This window comes from Salvelinus alpinus, chromosome 17 (genome assembly GCF_045679555.1).
Source record: "Salvelinus alpinus chromosome 17, SLU_Salpinus.1, whole genome shotgun sequence".
NCBI lineage: Eukaryota > Metazoa > Chordata > Actinopteri > Salmoniformes > Salmonidae > Salvelinus > Salvelinus alpinus.
In genome coordinates, this window is record NC_092102.1 from 16,183,267 (window position 1) to 16,204,973 (window position 21,707).

At 41.2% G+C, this 21,707-nt stretch overlaps 2 protein-coding genes across 2 annotated transcripts; one reads left to right on the top strand and one right to left on the bottom strand.

Annotated features, from left to right (window-relative positions):
• Positions 1 to 46: 46 nt before the first annotated feature.
• LOC139542293 (ganglioside-induced differentiation-associated protein 1-like 1) lies at positions 47 to 18,700 on the top strand. The gene is made up of 6 exons (XM_071347538.1): positions 47 to 585; positions 5,576 to 5,768; positions 9,930 to 10,103; positions 12,614 to 12,708; positions 13,768 to 13,882; positions 14,999 to 18,700. Exons 1-6 carry the CDS (start codon positions 151 to 153, stop codon positions 15,340 to 15,342), a joined length of 1,356 nt encoding a protein of 451 aa, XP_071203639.1. The 5' UTR covers positions 47 to 150; the 3' UTR covers positions 15,343 to 18,700.
• On the bottom strand, positions 18,566 to 21,254 carry LOC139542294 (acyl-coenzyme A diphosphatase FITM2-like). Its single transcript, XM_071347539.1, has 2 exons — positions 20,778 to 21,254; positions 18,566 to 20,137 (listed from the first exon to the last, which is right to left on the bottom strand). The coding sequence occupies exons 1-2, from the start codon at positions 21,020 to 21,022 to the stop codon at positions 19,573 to 19,575; spliced, it is 810 nt and encodes a 269-aa protein (XP_071203640.1). The 5' UTR covers positions 21,023 to 21,254; the 3' UTR covers positions 18,566 to 19,572.
• Between the last annotated feature and the right edge of the window lie 453 nt (positions 21,255 to 21,707).

Sequence of the window (21,707 nt, forward strand, 5' to 3'; positions counted from 1 at the left end):
AATAACAGCTCTCCTACACTACTTCCTCATAGAGAGCACTTTGACCTTCTCGTAAAATGCACCCTCTCTTCACTGGCGCATGTTTGTGCGCGTGTGATGTAATAGTTTACACAATGATAGAATTGTAAACGTATTCCCATGCTCGAGTAAATGGTTAACGTTGTGTGGATTACGCTATACCATTTTTGCCAACGCAAGCGTTCTAGAAAGATATCTAGAATTCAGTACCGGGCGCTGTCCAAAATTTATGCTGCCGCGTCGCGTCGAATCTATGATGCTCTGTTCGTGGTGCTGAAATCCTTTGCGCTCTTGTTCTCTCTCCTTTTCTCTCTGTCCCTCCCTCCTTCCATCTCTCCTCTCTCCCTCCCTTGGTCCTCTCTCACATTCACAAAACCCTCTGTCATGGCGTCTTCCAACAATGTTACCCCCACCAACTGTAGCTGGTGGCCCATCTCAGCCATGGATGAAGACGGTGAAATAACAGATATGGAGAAAAGCGAAGAGACAGCTATAGAGTCGAAACCTAATTTCTCTAAAGACAAGCTTGTTTTGTATCACTGGACGCAGTCTTTCACCTCTCAAAAGGTAACACACCGACAGCATGAAAATGAAATGGAGGTGTTCCCGCTCTGTCTCTTACATATCATATCTGCTATAGCTCTATATTTTTAATTCAATATATTAGATGTTTTATATATATAATGTTGTAGGCCTACACGCTTGTGTTCAAAATTATTTAATTTGGGCAATATTTCTCATACGAGACGTTATGAAACCTCTGCATCATCAGGTGTGGACATTTTCCTCGACATTGGTTTATACGAGATGGATAGGCTATAACTGTATTGGTGATCAATATCTGTTATATTCCAATGGATTCGGTGATTAGAAGACGGTGTCTAATTCTAACAAGGCATATGCTATGTTGGACAATCTTCGCTTCATTCATGAGAAATCAGGCTACACCTCCTGTGGTCCGACATATACAATCTAAATAATTGATTGAAAGTGAGGTATCTCTGTGAAAAACAAACAAAAGGCAACCTTCCCTGTGCCTTTCTCTCAATGTAGTGCATATGTTGTTCAAAAATCTATTCCTAGGCTTGGCCATTTTTATTCCAATAGTATATAGGGCCCATCGCGAGCCTTTTTGATACAGATACCTTTCTCTACTGAGGGGTATACTACAGGATCAAGAGTTAGCCAGCTAACTAGCCTAAATATTCTTGATATAACTTTTTATATACACTGAGTGTAGAGTAGGAACACCTAATTTATCTGGCATGGACTCTACAAGGTATTGAAAGCGTTCCACAGGGATGCTGGCCCATGTTGATTCCAATGCTTCCCACAGTTGTGTCAAGTTAGCTGGATGTCTTTTGGGTGGTGGACCATTCTTGATACACACAGGAAACTGTTGAGCGTGAAAACCCAGCAGCGTTGCAATTCTTGACTCAAACCAGTGCACCTGGCAACTACTACCATACCGCGTTCAAAGGCACATAAATATTTTGTCTTGCCCATTCACTCTCTGAATGGCACACATACACAATCCATGTCTCAATTGTCTCAATGGTTAAAAATACTTCTTTAACCTGTTTTCTCCCCTTCATCTACACTGATTGAAGTGGATTTAACAAGTGACATCAATAAGGGATCATAGCTTTCATCTGGATTCACCTGGTCTGTCTATGTCATGGAAAGAGTTCTTAGTGTTTTACAAACTCTGTGTATATTACGCATTTTGAATATAGAGACATAATTATTTAGATTTTCCCAAATGCACATATAGTGAAGGTAGGATCAACATTTAACATCAATATGACATATAGAAACATCATGCAATGAAGACAACATGTGGGCCAGTGTTGCTATGCACCTGGTTAGACATCCGCTCTACACATCTGTTTGTATTGTGCTCAGCTAGCTTTGCTCCACTCCAAACCATTAGGCTATTGGCTCCAAACCACCCTGGGAGCTACTGCTGATCTGTTCCTGTTGTCACTCAACAGTAACAGTAAACATAATGTAAACGTCATTGTCGAGGGTTCCACTTAGAGAGGTTGCATTCCTTTACGTTAGACAGTGCTACATCTTAATACAGTAGCCTAAAACTGTCATTAAGCAAAGTGTACTTTGTACAACTTGAGGTTGCTGTCAATGATGGTTAGGCGGCATTGGACTTGAGATAATGAACAGGGAATGTTAGGATACCCTGCTTCCTCTGTCCTCTCAGCACCAATATACAGTATGTGGCCAACAAACAGGCAAATGTGTTTTATATTTGAGTATGCCATAAAAAGTACATCCATTTATGTCCTTGCACAATTCACATGATCCATATAGGGATTTTGAGCAAACTAAGGAGGACTAAGACAGATGTCCAAGACTGCAAATATAGCTGAGACAGACAAAAAACTGCTCTGTCATTGCATTAACCTGTACAAACCTGTCTTTCTTGATATCTTTAGAAAATCATCAATGTATGTAAACTATATCTCATAATGTAGTTCATTTAATCATTGATCCACCTGACATACAGTAAATGATGGATTGTGCACAAGAGGAATGCTATAGCATGAGTTTGATACCTTAAGGTTACAGCATCATTTGAAGCAGTTGAAGAGAAATACTTCACTGTCTGTCAGTCTTAACTGCTGCAGAAGGTTGGAGATTTACACCTTTGTCACTACAGTATACCCCAGAGCCTGTAAGTCTCTACTGCTAGATCTTATACAGTAGTCAACACTCAGATGTCAGTGAGTCCAACTCAGGTGTCAGTGGTTCCCTGGGTCAGATATAGAGATCTTTATCGCTATCTATGGTTCTGGTGGTTCCAACTCAGATGTCAGTGGTTATCAGTGGATCCATGTCAGTGATAGGGCCGATTGCATAGCATATGAACACATCAGTTGAGGGCCCCCTGGAGGTCGGGGCACCGACATGTAGCATATTATGAGCACGTTGGTTGGGGACCCCCTGCATATGGCGCTGCTGATTATTATCTATCCTGTTGCCCTACCTACAGTGCATTTGGAAAGTATTCAGACCCCATGACTCTGCAGCACTCCACTATTCAGTCCTAGACGGATGCCACTCGTCAGTAAAAGGCACAAGACAGCCCGCTTGGAGTTTGCCAAAAGGCACCCGAAGGACTCTCAGATCATGAGAAACAAGATTCTCTGGTCTGATGAAAACAAGATTGAACGCTTTGGCCTGAATGCCAAGCGTCACGTCTGGAGGAAACCTGGCACCATCCCTAAGGTGAAGCATGGTGGTGGCAGGGACTGTGTCAGGGACTGGGAGACTAGTCAGGATAAAGGGAAAGATTAATAGAGCAAAGTACAGAGAGATCCTTGATGAAAACCGTCTCTAGAGCGCTCAGGACCTCAGACTGGGGCGAAGGTTCACCTTCCAACAGGACAACGACCCTAAGCACACAGCCAAGACAGTGCAGAAGTGGCCCAGCAAGAGCCCGGAATTGAACCTGATCGAACATCTCTGGAGAGACTTGAAAATAGCTGTACAGTGACGCTCCCCATCCAACCTGACAGAGCTGCAGAGAAGAATGGGAGAAACTCCCCAAATACAGCTTGTAGCATCATACCCAAGTGACTCAAGGCTGTAATCACTGCCAAAGGTGCTTCAACAGAGTTTCTATTTTATTTAAAAAATAACTGAACTGCCTTGTTCAGGGGCAGAACGACAGATTTGTACCTTATCAGCTTGGGGATTTGATCTTGCAACCTTTTGGTTACAAGTCCAATGCTCTAACTACTAGGCTACCTGCCGCCCCTCAGAGTACTGAGTAAAGGGTCTGAATACTTACTGTATGTAAATGTGATATTTAAGTTTTTTATTTTCAATACATTTGCAAAAATGTCTAAAAACCTGTTTTGCTTGGTCATTATGGGGTATTGTGTGTAGATTTTTTAAAATGCATTTTAGAATAAGGCTGTAACGTAACCAAATGTGGAAAAAGTCAAGGGGTCTGAATACTTTCCGATGCACTGTATATATATACACATATCTACCTCAATTACCTCATCAACTCGGTACTGGTACTCTGTGTATATAGCCAAGTTATTGTTACTCATTGTGTATTTATTCCTTGTGTTATTATTTTTCTATGATTTCAATGTTTTCTCTCTCTGCATTGTTGGTAAGGGCCCGAAAGTGAGCATTTGACTGTTAGTTTACACCTGTTGATTACGAAGCATGTGACAAATAAAATGTGATTTGAGCACATGAGTTGAGGGGCCATCTGGAGGTTGGGGAATTTAGGAATTTAGCTTTAAAACTGCAAAAAAAACTTTTATGCCCCATGTCAAAATGTGTAGAATTGCAGGAAATTAGCTTTAAATGAGCACATTTTTCTCTCAGCCTCATGGCAAGTGTGTAGAATTGCAGGAAGTTAGCTGTGCTAGTATGGCCCTGGTCAGTGAGTTTATGATGAGGAGTTAATGTTAAGGTGCAATTAATAATCTGGTTAGAAGAGTTAGATTGGTACATTTGCTGCACCCAAATGATTGAGGAATATTTGTCATATTTGAATCGTTGTTCTGGTTGAGTATATACCCTAATAATTCTCTACAGTCATCTACTTCAGCTACTGTTTAAGTTTCATGCTGTTACATAGGTAATCAGTGATGGGAATTGTTGCAGTAAGTTGAGCAAGCTACAAGGTCTTCCTGTTCTGTCTCACGCACTAGACTTCCTCCCTCTGTGCACAATAGCCTTGGGACAAGGTTATCCTGTACTAGACAGGGGTTGTAATAATTCCTAGGCTTGAACTTTTTAATAATTTGATGCACTCACACTTTGTGATGTTTTGTTATAATTTGTCAATCCATGGCCCCCTCAACCTCCACAGTGTAATTCATATTCTTTCTACAATATCCGTCTACGGAGCTTGGCATGGCTTTTAATAGACACTGTAAATGGATACTGTCTGCCTCACAGAAGCCCTTTTAGTTCGTATTGAGCACAACAAAACATCATTATTTTGCTTGGGATTATGAACCCAAAAGATAAAGGGGCCTACATCTGGCAGTGATGCATGAACGGTACTTTTTCCTAAGGACTTCTAACATCCTGTTTCATGCCTGTCTGTACTTGTGTAGAGCAGGCTTCTCTGCTCTGGGGCGTGCAGTTGGTTAGAAAGAAACAGATAATTGTTTTCTTTTAAAATTGTTCTTCAACAAAACATTGTACAAGTAGCAACAATAAGCTGAATTGCGAATGCAACTTACAATTTCTATTTTTAATGTTAACCCTTGTAGACCTGAAGGGATTTCCCTCTTGGATTCACTTCACTAGCACATATTTGTAATAAGATTGTAATAACAAGGACCATCAAGAGTACTGATTGTACAAAGCCACAAAAAAACAGAATTGAGCTAAGAGATGAAGATGTAACTTGTGTCTCTGAAGATGAAATGTAGATGTAACGTGTGCCTTTTGCTATGATACAAAGATGTAACTTGTGTTTCAGGAAGATGAAATGCAGATGTAACTTGTGCCTTTTGCTATGAGACGAAGATGTAACTTGAGTGTTTCTCTGTGTTTCCTCCAGGTGCGTCTGGTGATCAATGAGAAGGGTCTGCTGTGTGAAGAGAGGGACGTAAGTCTCCCTATAGCCGAGCACAAGGAGCCCTGGTTCATGAGGCTCAACCTGGGGGAGGAGGTGGCCGTCTTCATCCATGGAGACACCATCGTCTCAGACTACAACCAGATTATAGAGTACCTAGAGGCTCATTTTGGGGGAGGTATTGCCTTTCAGACTACTTGATATTTTTCCATTATGTTAGTGAATGCAGTGGGATGTGAGTGACTGCAAATGCTCTCTGTAAGGTTACTTTAGGGTCTCTTTTCATCCATGATGTTACAGTAGTGACTGCATAGCAAACAGTATACAACCAGGTCATAGCGATGGCCTACCTAGAGACTAACTTGGGGATGTACTGCTTTTCAGGGCTACTCATGTCTTTATTAGTGACTATAAACAGTATTTACCAGGTTATTGAATACTTACAGACTGAATTGTGAACAGTTGTGAACAGAGATACATCTAATTGGCCAATCTTATGGTTCACTGCAGCTCAAGGATCAATGATCGTCCATGACATGAAGTTAGTGACTGGCTGGCGGCTGCATAGCAAATAGTATAGACGTTTTGAGGTTTCTATTAAGGCTTAAGGTTGCTATTTTAATGTTTGTAAACCGTGTTAAGCTATTTTTCATCAGGGAAGTGTAATTCAACCCAGATACTAACTGTATTCTGTGCACCATGTTTTTCTCAATATATCGCGTGTCCTATCATGGTCCTATGGGTCATTTGCGGTGGTGGTTGTGGGTCGTTATGTAATGTCCCGAGAGAATGGCTCCAGTAAGGCCTGCAGGGATACAGAATTTACCATGGCCAATGGATGAAGGACTTCCTCTTACTTCAGATCGAGATACTTCATACTCACCCATCCATGACAGAGAGGCTTGATGCTATAGAAGCCAACTATACTGATTTCAGATTTCAGTTGCAACAGATGTGCTCCAATGATTTCTCTCATGTCATTAACGTCCATTTGTTACTTTCAAGCTCTTATTTTATTTTAAACAGATGTAGCTATTTTTTTAATGACATTTTGATTATTTTCAGTTTATATTAATGTTCAATATGGCTGTTGAGTAGCAGATTTGTGTTCAGCAGGGACCAGTGTAGCAAAGCATTTAGCATAGTATATGTCAGAGTAGTTTATCTGCCTGCTTCACTTTGTTGGAAAACTTTTTAGCCCTACTGAACACGACCCAGACCTCATGCTTATTTTAAAGAGGATGTGTCATTCAGCTGCTTGATTTACAGATATTGTCTCCAATTCTGTGTACTTTCTAATGCACCCGGCCAAAGGGGACTGGAGTTGGCCTAGGAAGTGTAGATGAAGCAGCAGAGAAAATCCTGTCATAGTAAAGGACAGGAAATCTAGTGCCAAGTCAACTCAAGTTAGCCTATAGGTGAAATCCTACCTCTAGCAAGGTGAAATCCACTGCCATATCACTTACTATTTTATGGTAGCTAAGCACTAGCTTGACGCCTCACACTGCGTTCTTACGCTGTTCTGTCATTCACTACAGACTTTAGTGTGAATCTGCCATCATTGAAAGTCGTTTGAGTGACGTCGTTTATGGTGAAAACAAAGTCATCAGCAATTGGATCGCCTCTAACCAATCACAGTATTAAAGCCAATTATGTACTTCGAAAACACAGCTTCAACCACGTGTTCTGGCTCTGACCCAACCCATTCGTTTTCTGGGACCAATCAGACGCCATGAATGTGTTCGCATTCGGTGAAGGGTTGGGGAGAAATGCCGCATTCAAAACAACTGGGAACTCTCCAACTTCCAACTTCACTGCGTTCAAGACAACTGCCAACTCTGAAAAAAACTAGCTCAGACCGGGATTTATTTTTTTGAACAGTCATCCAACTCAGAATTCCAAGTTGGAAACTCTGGAATCTTTCTATAGCTCCGACTTTCCGACTTGAAGATAACTGATGTCATGATTTGACCTTTTTTTCAGAGTTCCCAATTGTCTTGAAAGCACCATATGGTCATATCCAGACTCCTTGCGGAGAGAAAAAAAAAGGTTTGTGGGCGTAGCATTTTACTAGAGCAAGGTGTCTGGGTAGCCAGGCAAACTGAACCTTAATCTCTCTTTATGCTCTCCTTATGCTTTCTCTGGGAGGATCTTGTTTTGGTATTTTGTCAGCAGTATCCCATTTGCTTGCCATGTATCAGAGTGAGATGTGACTGGGCAGTAAAACATAGTGAGTTCAGTGGGTTCTCTCCAGTGCGACATTTTATTGTGCACCATCATCATGTTGGCACGAGGTGCAGCAGTGCTGTGGCTGTGTCCAAGCCAAGGCCATGCCCCTGTTTGTGTTCTGTCTGAGGATGGGTGGGGGTTGTTTTAACAAGGAGCCTGCTCTGATATTCACAACCCTTTACTGCTTAGTGCTGCAGCAGAGCGCACCAGCAGCAGACCTCCAGAGCCAAGCCACGTACGGCCACAGCCATGCCCAAGTCGACCTGTTGGGCCTGGACTGATTAGTCAGCAGTCTGCCGGGTGCAGCTCCAGGCCTCCGGCTCCACCTTAAAGACACACGACCAGATTAACAGCACAAACTGGAATATCCCCGGGCACGTCCCCACTCCCCGTCATCAGTCACAGCTTTCTGGCCAGCCCTAAGCAGCTCATAGCCTACCTAAACTAGCTAGTATCTTAATCTAAAGTAAAAACACATAGCTATTTGTTGATCTTGCGGAACGTTTTCTTCTGGTTCTGCATATTGGCCTATGTTTCCCATTGTCAGAAACAGGGTTGTAGTTGAGCTTACTCCATTCACTGTAAAATCCCCCTTACACACCATTGTTAGGCTTTGTAAGTGGACTATTGCACATAAAGTAAAGGCTGAAGTTGGTATACAGTGTTATCTATTTAAGTTACAGGCCTATATGTTAGAATGCTATATGGTCCTATGTGTTACAATGCATTCGGAGAGTATTCAGACCCCTTGACTTTTCCCACATTTTGTTAGGTTACAGCCTTATTTTATTAAAATAGAGTCTTCTTGGGTATGATGCTACAAGCTTGGCACACCTGTATTTGGGGAGTTTCTCCCATTTTTCTCCTCAGCTCTTCTCAAGCTCTGTCAGGTTGGATGGGGAGCGTCACTGCACAGCTATTTTCAGGTCTCTCCAGAGATGATCGATATGGTTCTGGCCCTGGCTGGGCCACTCAAGGACATTCAGAGACTTGTCCCGAAAGCCACACCTGCGTTGTCTTGGCTGTGTGCTTAGAGTCGTTGTCCTGTTGGAAGGTGAACCTTCACACCAGTCTGAGGTCCTGAGCGCTCTGGAGCAGGTTTTAATCAAGGATCTCTCTGTACTTTGCTCCGTTCATCTTTCCCTCGATCCTGACTAGTCTCTCGGTCCCTGCCACTGAAAAACATCCGAAACAGCATAATGCTGCAACCACCATGCTTCACCGTAGGGATGGTGCCAGGTTTCCTCCATCTTGGTTTCATCAGACCAGAGAATCTTGTTTCTCATGGTCTGAGACTCCAAGCGGGCTGTCATGTGCCTTTTACTGAGGAGTGGCTTCCGTCTGGCAACTCTACCATAAAGGCCTGATTGGTGGAGTACTGCAGAGATGGTTGTCCTTCTGGAAGATTCTCCCGTCTCCACAGAGGAACTCTGGAGCTCTGTCAGAGTGAGCATCGGATTCTTGGTCACCTCCCTGACCAAGAACCTTCTCCCCCAATTGCTCAGTTTGGCAGGGAGGCCAGCTCTAGGAAGAGTCTTGGTGGTTCCAAACTTCTTAATTTAAGAATGATGGAGGCCACTGTGTTCTTGGGGACCTTCAATGCTGCAGAAATGTTTTGGTACCCTTCCCCAGATCTGTGCATTGACACGTGCATTGACACAATCCTGTATCAGAGCTCTACGGACAATTCCTTTGACCTCATGGCTTGGGTTTTGCTGCTCTGACACGCACTGTCAACTGTGGGACCTTATATAGACAGGTGTGTCCCTTTCCAAATCATGTCCAATCAATTGAATTTACCACAGGTGGACTCCAATCAAGTTGTAGAAACATCTCAAGGATGATCAATGGAAACAGGATGTACTTGAGCTCAATTTCAAGTCTCATAGCAAGGGGTCTGAATACTTGTGTAAAAAAAGTACATTTGCAAAAATGTCATTATGGGGTATTGTGTGTAGATTGATGAGGGGAAAATATATTTTAATCAATTTTAGAATAAGGTTGTAATGTAACAAAATGTGGAAAAAGTTAAGGGGTCTCAATACTTTCCGAATGCACTGTATGTTTGGCTGTAAATACCTCTGTCTGTGTGTACCTGGTTTCTTTTTAGAAACGGTGGCCCAGCTAATTCCCGATGCTGGCTCTCCACTCCACGAGCGTGTGCAGCAGTACCGTGAGCTGCTGGACGGCCTGCCCATGGATGCTTACACACACGGCTGTATCCTGCACCCAGAGCTCACCACCGACTCCATGATCCCAAAGTATGCCACAGCTGAAATACGTAGTAAGTCAAGTCAAGTTCAGTGTAACCATTTACAATTAATTGTAAAATATTCACATACAGTTGAAGTCGGAAGTTTACATACACCCTAGCCAAATACATTTGAACTCTGTTTTTCACAAATCCTGACATTTAATCCTGGAATAATTCCCTGTCTTAGGTCAGTTAGGATCACCACTTTATTTTAAGAATGTGAAATGTCAGAATAATAATAGAGAGAATGATTTATTTGAGCTTTTATTTCTTTCATCACATTCCCAGTGGGTCAGAAGTTTACATTAACTCAATTAGTATTTGGTAGCATTGCCTTTAAATTGTTTAACTTGGGTCAAACATTTCGGGTAGCCTTCCACAAGCTTCCAAAAATAAGTTGGGTGAATTTTGTCCCATTCCTCCTGACAAGAGCTGTTGTAACTGAGTCAGGTTTGTAGGCCTCCTTGCTGGCACACACTTTTTCAAGTCTGCCCACACATTTTCAATAGGATTGAGGTCAGGGCTTTGTGATGGCCACTCCAATACCTTGACTTTGTTGTCCTTAAGCCATTTTGCCACAACTTTGGAAGTATGCTTGGGGTCATTGTCCATTTGGAAGACCCATTTGCGACCAAGCTTTAACTCCTGACTGATGTCTTGAGATGTTGCTTCAATATATCCACATAATTTTCCATCCTCATGATGCCATCTATTTTGTGAAGTGCACCAGTCCCTCCTGTAGCAAAGCACCCCCACAACATGATGCTGCCACCCCCGTGCTTCACGATTGGGATGGTGTTCTTCAGCTTGCAAGCCTCCCCCTTTTTCCTCCAAACATAACAATGGCCAAACAGCTCTATTTTTGTTTCATCAGACCAGAAGACATTTCTCCAAAAAGTACGATCTTTGTCCCCATGTGCAGTTGCAAACCGTAGTCTGGCTTTTTTATGGCTGTTTTGGAGCAGTGGCTTCTTCCTTGCTGAGTGGCTTTTCAGGTTATGTCGATATAGGACTCGTTTTACTGTGGATATAGATACTTTTGTACGTGTTTCCTCCAGCATCTTCACAAGGTCCTTGTACTGTTGTTCTGGTATTGATTTGCACTTTTCGCACCAAAGTACGTTCATCTCTAGGAGACAGAACGCGTCTCCTTCCTGAGCGGTATGACGGCTGCGTGGTCCAATGGTGTTTATACTTGCGTACTATTGTTTGTACAGATGAGCGTGGTACCTTCAGGCATTTGGAAATTGCTCCCAAGGATGAACCAGACAAAAAAATTCAGAGATCATGGCTGATTTCTTTTGATTTTCTCATGATGTCAAGCAAAGAGGCACTGCGTTTGAAGGTAGGCCTTGAAATACATCCACAGGTACACCTCCAATTGACTCAAATTATGTCAATTAGCCTATCAGAAGCTTCTAAAGCCATGACATCATTTTCTGGAATTTCCCAAGCTGTTTAAAGGCACAGTCAACTTAGTGTATGTAAACTTCTGACCCACTGGAATTGTGATACAGTGAATTATAAATGTAATAATCTGTCTGTTAACAATTGTTGGAAAAATGACATGTGTCATGCACAAAGTAGATGTCCTAACCGACTTGCCAAAACTATAGTTTGTTAACAAGAAATGTGTGGAGTGGTTGAAAAAATGAGTTTTAATGACTCCAACCGAAGTGTATGTAAACGTCCGACTTCAACTGTAGTATGAACTAAATTATTTTGAGATGTTTATTAGTAGACATAAAAAATGCATACATGTAAGTCACGTGCACATTGTAATAATATCATATTGAATATAAACAGAGTTCGTGATCCGCAATATCCCAAAACAAAATGAAAACTGATATAATAATCCATTACCATTCAGCGTTCTCACAACATTTTTATGTTAACAGGTTGTCATCAACCAAAGTACGCTGTCCAATTTCACCTTGTTTATAGTTAAAATCCATCAAATTGAATTGAAGCAATGTCATTCATTCTCTGTATGCGATATTAGGTAATTGAGTCTGCACTCAGTACATTAACCCTTACTTCATGGACGTGTTGTGTAAATCAAGAAAAAGGCTAGTCCAGCCAAAAGCCTGCAGTGGAATAAATTAACGAGGAAACCCCATGCCCTGTGTTGATGTCTGTTAAATAAACTTGATGCTTTATTTGTTGTTTAAGGCGGTACACCAATGTTTATATTTAATCAGAGTCATTCATGTGTTTTATGAACAACATGTTATTGATTTATATCTCACACTTTATAACTGAAATGGGTTGTCCTTGGGAAATGCAGATTTAATGGGATCTCTGCGTATTTGTAAGTTGTGTATTTCTAACGAATTATACTCTTGTCAACTAGGAACGTATACACTTGATCATTTGCTGTTATTGAACATCAACTCTCTGCCTTTGGTACTGTTTTAGACCGCCAGTTGTGGTGACAGAAGGGTTTATCAGAGGTATTTACTCCAATAGTCACCGACTATTGTCTCTTATCTCACTATTTCATCCAGGAGTCAGTGATGTCTCTGTCTCTCTGTCCTTAGGACACTTGACCAACGCTGCGTCTGAGCTGATGAAGCTGGACCATGAGGAGCCCACTCTGACAGAGCCATACCTCTCCAAGCAGAAAAAACTCATGGTAAGACTGGCAGCATGGTACCACCAGACCACAGGAGAAGCCTTAAAAGAGAGAAACATTACAGATGATTGTCACAGTACAAACAATTGACCTTTCCGTTCGCTCTAAATACCGTGTGTGTGTGTGTATCTGTGTTTAAGAGGCATATAACAATTTCTTTAAATGAGCATGGCCTTACAAGATTGTTAAGATGAGGTGATGCTGTTCTTACTCAAATGAACTGGTCACATTGACAACTGTAAGCAATATGAGCTGTTGGGTACATTTTTACTACACAGAGCATCTCCAACGTGGTTGTTTTTGACAATGTTTCAGTGTGATGTAGGATAGATATTGTGCAATTACCCCAAGTGATTGTGCCAGGTTCTGTGTTAGTTCTTTGTTGACCCATAATATATCAACATGAATAGCTGCTACTGCCAGGGCCAACCTGCTGGCTAAAGCAAATGGTTTCCCTTTAACGGCTTGGCTCTGCCTATCTTTAGTCAGTACCTATATGAAAATATGTTCATTTACCACTGTTAGTTACACTGTTACAAATAGGTTTATTTTCCTCTGTTATTGTATTCCAAGGGGACACAGATATGATTAGTTACTTGCTTGTGCCAGACAATGACATAGCACATGATAACTGGTAGGTCTTCTGTTGAGACCAGTGTCTCGGCAGATGTTGCCCATGTATGTTTCATGTGATCTTCCAAGAGGTATTGGCCCGTGAGAGGCTATCCATGGTGTGAGACTGAATATAGGCATAGAGATGGAGATGGGTTTCACATACACTACACTATATATACAAAAGTATGTGGACACCCTTTCAAAAGAGTGGATTTGGCTATTTATGCCACACCCGTTGCTGACAGGTGTATAAAATGGAGCAAATTTTGGCCCTGCTAGAACTGCCCTGGTCAACGGTAAGTGCTGTTATTGTGAAGTGGAAACGTCTAGGAACAACAACAGCTCAGCCGCAAAGTAGTAGGCCACACAAGCTCACAGAATGGAACCGCCGAGAGCTGAAGCGCATATACTGTATGTGATATGGGATTACTCTTGTGCTCACAGGCAAAAATATTGGACCACGACAATGTCAGCTACCTGAAGAAGATCCTTGGCGAGTTGGCGATGGTACTAGATCAGGTGGAGGCCGAGCTAGAAAAGAGGAAAATCGAGTATAAAGGTAAGGGGAGATTATTGTCCCTCTCAATGAAATCGGGGAGGGGACTGTGGACCTGCCTCTGTCCATATGATTGTCAGACGCAATATCTCAGACAGCACTGGCCTGATTTTGACAAAACTTGGGTGAATGATGTGTCTTGTCATAGAGATCCGGTATTTACAAAATTACACTGATTGGCCCAAGGCGGAAGATATAGTAATTAACTGAAATTTGTTAGTCACACGGGGTGGGGCCCATTTGTGGGGGACAACATGTTTACTGTTGCCATGTTATTTATGTTTATGCCCTTCAGTTCAGACATTACCAAATATATTCTATTTTATCTTCCTAGCCTGGTCCCAGATTTGTTCTATCTTGCCAACTGCAAATACAGTGGCAAGAAAAAGTATGTGAACTCTTTGAAAATACCTGGATTTCTGCATAAATTGGTCATAACATTTGATCTGATCTTCACCTAGGTCACAACAATAGACAAACACAGTCTGCTTAAACTAATAACACACAAACAATTATACATTTTCATGTCTTTATTGAACACACCGTGTAAACATTCACAGTGCAGGGTGGGAAAAGTATGTGAACCCTTGGATTTAATAACTGGTTGACCCTCCTTTGGCAGCAATAACCTCAACCAAACGTTTTCTGTAGTTGCGGATCAGACCTGCACAACGGTCAGGAGGAATTTTGGACCATTCCTCTTTACAAAACAATTTCATTTCAGCAATATTCTTTGAATGTCGGGTGTGAACTGGTCTCTTGAGGTCATGCCACAGCATCTCAATCAGGTTGAGGTCAGGACTCTGACTGGGCCACTCCAGAAGGTGTATTTTCTTCTGAGTGTTTTACGTATCGTAGTCTCGTCAACAGAGATGTTAGCATGTTCCAGAGATTTCTTTAAGTCTTTAGCTGGCATAACCTCACACTATGTTTGTCTATTGTTGTGACTTAGATGAGGATCAGATCAAATTTGAAGACCAATTCATGCAGAAATCCACATACTTTTTCTTGCCACTGTACTATGGTCATATAAGAGTTGACAAGACAGCACACATATCTGGGACAAGGCTACTTCATACCACTCTGCTACAGTATCATGTTTTCTTTTCCCTTTGGCAGGTCAAAAGTGTGAGTTGTGGCTATGTGGACCTGAATTTACACTAGCTGATGTCTGCCTGGGAGCCTTGTTGCACAGGCTTAAGTTCTTGGGACTCTCAAAGAAATACTGGGAGGACGGCAGCCGACCCAACCTCCAGTCCTTTTTCGAGCGGGTGCAAAAACGCTACGCTTTCCGCAAGGTTTTGGGCGACATCCACACAACCCTCCTGTCAGCAGTTCTACCTAACGCATTCCGAATGGTAAAAAAGAAGCCACCATCTTTTTTCGGGGCCTCTTTCCTCATGGGTTCTCTGGGAGGGATGGGATACTTTGCCTATTGGTTTTTAAAAAAGAAATATGTGTAGTGAACGCCCCCACCTCCTTGTGTTAAATGTCTGTGTATTTGTGTGATGTTTAAACTTTTCTGTAATGTTTTACGACAGCAGGAAAATATGAATCTATATAGAGAACACTATTACTTACCTGGGTGAACAAAGAATATACAAACATTCCATACACAAAGGAATTCTTAACAGCAAATTTTTCTGGTATTCAATGCCTTCATCTATTTAATTTCTGGTCTATCGATCAACATGTTACTTTCTCATTAGCTCATTTTGGAGACATGCTTTAGGTTCAGTTATATTGAATTATCATTATGGTCATATTCCCTACACATGAGAGAGCCAGACAGAATGTTTTGACATTGCATCACCATACCCAAAGTGGGGCTCATCCACACCCTGCATGTACTAGAGTTTTATTAAAGGGATATTTCTGGATTTTGACAATGTGGTCCTTTATCTACTTCCCAAGAGTCAGATGAACTTGTGGATACCATTTTTATGTCAACGTGTCCAGTATAAAGGAAGCTTGAGGTAGTTTCGCGAGCCAATGCTAACTAGCGTTAGCACAATGACTGGGAGCTAACAGATACCATTAGACTTCCAGTCATTACGCTAACGCAAGTAAGCAATTGCGCTCACGCTAGTTAGCAACTTCATTCAAACTGCACGCAGCGACATAAAAATGGTATCTACGAGTTCATCTGACTCTGGGGAGATGATAAAGGGCCTTATTGGTAACATCCAGAAATATCCCCTTTAATACAATTTTCCATCATTGTTTTGGCGTTCACCTATTGCCCTTCACTCCTCTGTTGGCCTGGGGTTTCCGTTATTAAAGCCCAGTCAATTGACATGATGAACACTGATACTGCACTTCTGATACTTCCTGTGCTGCCAAAAACTGCCAGATGAGACGTTAGGATAGCAAGACTTCCAGTCGGTCCCAATTAGCTCGCTATCCCTTGGCCATAACTCTTGTTTGCAGATCTGTGAGCTCCACAACTACACTGCTTATACCTACCCAGACCCTTCAGATATGCAAACATTGGGCCAGAGGGAATGGTTCGGGAGTGATTTGGGATCGGCTGAACCAACCAAATACAGACACTACCTTTAGAGCACCATGAAAACATATGCGCTCCATCCATTCATTCATTAATAAAAGGTGATTCTCATTTCTCACACCACAGCTTTGAACTGAGCATAAACTGATCCTTGAAAGTCAGTGGTATGATGGAGAAATACTAAAAGGGTAAATTGAGCCCTCTGCAATATTGAGCGGGGAATCAGTCAGTGGCCTTTAACAGTGCCCCTATAGAGTGATTATGAAATTCTACGTTCAGTTAAATACTCACCTGAATAGCTGATATTTTTTGGATTCCAGGAGTTTTAGTTCAGCTAACTAACCTTTTTGTTTATTTTGTTATATGACTGGTATAACTAGGCATTTAACCTAAACTTCTACAACCTAAACCTCTTATAAGAAATCCCTCTGGAGTCTGACTGAACTATACAATGTTCCCCTCTATTCAGGAGTGCTAGCATGTACACAGACGAATGTGGAACGTTAGCAGGGTTTGCATTGTATGGTTACAATGATTTATTTATATTTAAATGAGGTCTGGGTAAAAAAGAAACAGGACAAGATGCAATACAGGAAGCTCCAGTTCTGTTTTTCCACAGAGCCAGAATCTCTTTCTCAAGTCTTTCCTCACGTCCTCTCCCTCCCTCGAGGAGGGACAGGAGAACATTAAACGAGAAGAGCAGAGGAATCTAGGATCTTCAGCTCTATTTCAATTGCTTAAACATCCGTCCACTCCTTGTCAAGGCATGGGAGACAACTGAGAAATATACTTTTTCTTTTCAAGGTGTTTTGAGGAAGAGGAAAGACGTGAGATTCATTCACTTTGAGTGAACAGAGTAACTGTGCAGATGGTTGTTAACAGACTGCATGGCTGATTACTACTGAGATGGGGCGTTGGAAGAGGATTCTGAACCGAAGACAATGACCAATGTTTCATTAGCAATGTGTCAGCTGTGTGGGATATCTATGTCCTAAATTGCAACCTGTTCCCTATGTAGTGCACTCATGTTGACAAGGGCCCATATGGCTCTGGTCAAAAGTAGTGCACTAGGTAAGGAATAGGGTGCAATTTTTGGATTCGGCCCTACCTAATGGTTTCACTTGTATTACTTCTCCTTGTCAAGACACACTTGGGGCCGGTTTCCTAGACACAGATAAAGCCTAGTCCTGAACTAAAAAGCATACTCAATGGAGAATCTTCATTGAAATAACTGTTTAGTTCAGTACTAGGTTTAGGCTTAATCTTTGTCTGGGAAACCAGACCTACAAGTTTGTCTGAAAACCGGAAGTTGAGAAGTTACAGTTCATCACCTTTTTTGTTTGTTGGTGACAAAAAAAAATATTCGGTGCAGAAGAACTGTAAAAACAAAATGATTCACAATATGTTGAGCTTTGGAGATCTATATAATGGAAAGAACATTTGACTCCAGCAGTCACCTGTATAAGAACAATAACATAAAATGGCACAGGTTTGAATATCTTAAGTTGAAGCTGTTTTTAAAGTTGGAAGTAAGCAAGGTAACACATTTGACAGTTTGCCTAGTACTCAACTAATACATACATTGTCTTTCATTATTAGCCATACGGTAGTTTAACACAAGTGTCTACAATCCACTTCATTTTGTTTTTTCTTCTTGCACTATTGTGGCTCCTCCTGGGACTTTCACTGATACATAAACTGTAACACTGTCTGGGTGAAATGTCAGAGACCAATTGAGAAATCACCTTTCCATAACCAGCCGTTCATTGTCAAGGCTTGCATATGTTTCATTATAACAAGCACCATTGTCACCGATAATGATCTGCTTCTTACAAATGAAAAATGAATCCCTGCAAATAAGGTCTGTAATTCATATGGCTCACAGAACTCTCGAGACAATGAATTCATCAAGTTGAGTACTCTTAGTCATTATTTGTGGGCATATTACACAATAGTATCTCTTATTTTTATAAACATGCATTTATTTAGAGTGCAATGTGTTTGTTCATAAGCCTTAATTTATTCAGTTGCCATCAACAAAAAATGTATTATGAAATTGAAAAATAGAAACTGGAGAATATAAACTGTTATTTCAACACTTATAATTGAATGTAATGTATTTTCTCTATTCTTTTATACTCTTTTTTTCTCACATACAAACAAAACAGACAATATCCTCATTGTTAAAGAAGTTTATTTGAGTGCACAGTCATGCAATCTACTTAAAATACAATTAATTTCACAATAACTGTACATCATACTCAATATTCCATGTCCCTAGGTAGTGCTAAGAATAAACAGATGCACCTACAGCTAGTAGTAGCATTGATATGATTAGAATCCTTTGGTTCTGGAAAGAATTGTGTGTTGTCCTTAATGATTTGTAAAACAAAATTAAATAGTTAGGCTACAATTTTGGCTGACTATTTCAGCCTTATGAATAAAGCAATGCTGATTGAGAGCTGCTGGACATTTGAGACATCTGGCAATCTGTACAACTAGCTCCATAACTGATCTCATTTTTATTTGAGGGTTGTGTGTTACAATAAAAACTGTACGCAAACCACAATACCTTGAAAATACCTTACAGATAAGCCTTACAGTATCTCGTTGTAAATGTAGTGAACACTACATTTGCCATTGATAAACAAATTAATTAGGCTACTTTATACATTTCTCTACAATAAATATTTCCACACAAATAAAACATTTGAAGCCAAAAACGTAAAACAAAAAATTACACCGTGACCACCAGAGTGGGGTGAATTATTATTATTTATTTTTTTCAGGTTTGGGTGAATTCCTTATTCAATTCAGGAAGTAATGGTATGGACCTCAACCCTGGAGAAGACTAGCTAGCTGATAAGCCTAGGCCTGGACCTAGACGTCAACGCCATGCACTGCAATGATCTCGGATTACTTCAGAGTCATTTTAAGAACACCAGCTGCCTACGGCCACATAGGGAGTCGGGACTGCATGCAAACCAACCCCGGACCCCTGTCCAAAATGACCTTTCTGAAGGAAAGACAACTTTAAATAGCAACAACGGTCAACAGTGACCCTCAGAAGAATGTCAATGTTTTTAAATGTAATGTTTTGACGGTGCCAAACGTTGCAGAGCCACACAGCAGTGCGAGAGTAGGATGTTTAGCCTAGTACTAAGTAGTGCTGATTTTAAGCAAGTCAACTCTGCTTTGTGGGCTTAAGTGGAAGACCAGGCGATAAGGGCTTTGGATACCATACCCGATATGTGACAAACCATGCCAGAATTCCAAAAACAGTCCCGAGACCGTTCTGCCAGAAATTATGAAAATACACAGAGGTACACATAAACATCCATATCCAGATGAATACTATTCCATTAAGGGACACATATAACAGATCAAGGACAATGTTCCGATTCCTCTCCATGGTAGCCATAGGTGCCATTTCTTCAGCAATGATGAGTGCAGAGTACGAGAGAATGAACGAGTGTCCTGAGATGTCATAGCCGTCCCATTGACCCCCAGCACTCCTGCATCTCCACTTTGTGGTGAATTCTTTATGAGGGACTTGATCCCTGTGGCATGTACCTGTGGCATCTTCAATGTAGAAGAAGGTCTCGGTGAAGGTGTACCAAATGGCTGTGGCCACCACCAATGAGCTCATTCGCCGGAGGGCAAAGGTCAAGCTGTCGTTGTAGTGTATGAGGAAGATGAATGGGGTCAACAGCAGTAAAGTCCAGCCCCAGGACACTTTGACAAAATACCTGAAAGAGATATAGGAAGTGGTCATGTAAGATGCAGCACAGACCGTTGATAATCAGACTACACAGGTAAACTTGCTTGCTGACAAGTGTTTAGCCGTATGTAGGGTTTTCGGCCATTACATTCGCCCACATTTGGCTTCGTGTAAACTCCAATGTGGTGTTGTAACGTTTAGAAACGTCAATAATCATTGCTTTCTAAACCTGTGTTGATATGCCCCTTATTATTCATATAATCCAGAAATAATATTTCAAATAAAAAAGCCAGTTACTGTTAAGCGTAGGCATCGGGACTATTAACAAAATTCCCCATGTCAGTAGATACTATCGTCAATAGGCGCTAAAGTATTTAACGTTAGTGTTTATGAATTTGGTAAGCGGTTGTTGCTAGCTAACCTCTATGTTGCTCCTCCTTGTATTTTAACGTTAAATAAATACGAAAGAAGAACTGGGGATATAGTTAGCTAGCTAACTTGCCTGTTTAACTGAATAACACTGACGTTTGGCCCTAGTCGTTGCTGTGCTCGCAAGGGTTTGCCACTTCGCAAGCTAACGTTACCTAGCTAGCGAACTTTCTACTAGCTAAATCAAGTTGTCATTGTGGATAGTTTGCTAACCGGTAACGTTAGCTGACTCTACTTACATATTGAGAACATTTCTGCTGTTGCTAAAATATGTCTCCGGGACGAGCTGTGTCGACTTGACAAGGGATCCCACCATTGAAAGACCCAAGAAAATCCACGGCAATTTAAGACGGACAAATGGTATCCTCCAAAGTGCCACAAACTTGTTCACGATGATATCCACGTCTGCCATGTTACCACTTGGAACGAGAATGGCTGATGGCGGTCCAATGAATGAGGGGATTGGTATAGTACACCGTGACATCAGCCCTCTCTACACAATGAACTCTATGAGCGTTGCGTTTCAGCATTTCAGACATTTGTCCAAAAATATACATTGATTTGAATGAGTAGATCATTTGATTAATATCTTGGCAATTGGCAAGCAACGACATTAAATACGCTTAATTGTTTTCACTATGGTACATGTGACGTTTAATGACTAATGGAGAATGGTGGGAGGGGGAAAAAGTTACTTTTTGTAATTTTTCATAAATCGCATGTTCAGAGAACGGTTTCAAAGTTACGAAGACAAGGGCAAAAGCTTCTTCTTCTATGAGGTTTAACGGCAGTTGGCATCCAATTTGTTGCATTACCACCACCTACTGGGCTGCAGTATAACTCCCTTAATCTTTGCTTGAAAAATAAAAATGTACTAAATAAATACCCTTCTAACACTACACTCACTAATCTCAAAATTATATAAATACAAATAACACCACCCTCAAATCAAATGTTATTGGTCACATAAACATGGTTAGCAGATGTTCATGCGAGTGTAGCAAAATGCTTGTGCTTCTAGTTCCAACAATGCAGTAATATCAAACAAGTAATGTAACAAATTCACAACAACTACCTTATACACACAAATGTAAAGGATGAATAAGAATATGTACATATACATATATGGATGAGTGATGGCTGTGCAGCATAGGCAAGATGCTGTAGAT

Bases quoted from the DNA above. Each gene is read 5' to 3' on its own strand.
- LOC139542294 (XM_071347539.1), bottom strand. From the start codon at position 21,022: ATGTCACGGTGTACTATACCAATCCCCTCATTCATTGGACCGCCATCA. The intron at 20,138-20,777 runs GTAAGTAGAGTC...TATCTCTTTCAG, and splicing joins AGCAGAAATGTTCTCAATAT to GTATTTTGTCAAAGTGTCCT.
- LOC139542293 (XM_071347538.1), top strand. From the start codon at position 151: ATGGTTAACGTTGTGTGGATTACGCTATACCATTTTTGCCAACGCAAG. The intron at 586-5,575 runs GTAACACACCGA...TGTTTCCTCCAG, and splicing joins AGTCTTTCACCTCTCAAAAG to GTGCGTCTGGTGATCAATGA. The intron at 10,104-12,613 runs GTAAGTCAAGTC...CTCTGTCCTTAG, and splicing joins TGCCACAGCTGAAATACGTA to GACACTTGACCAACGCTGCG.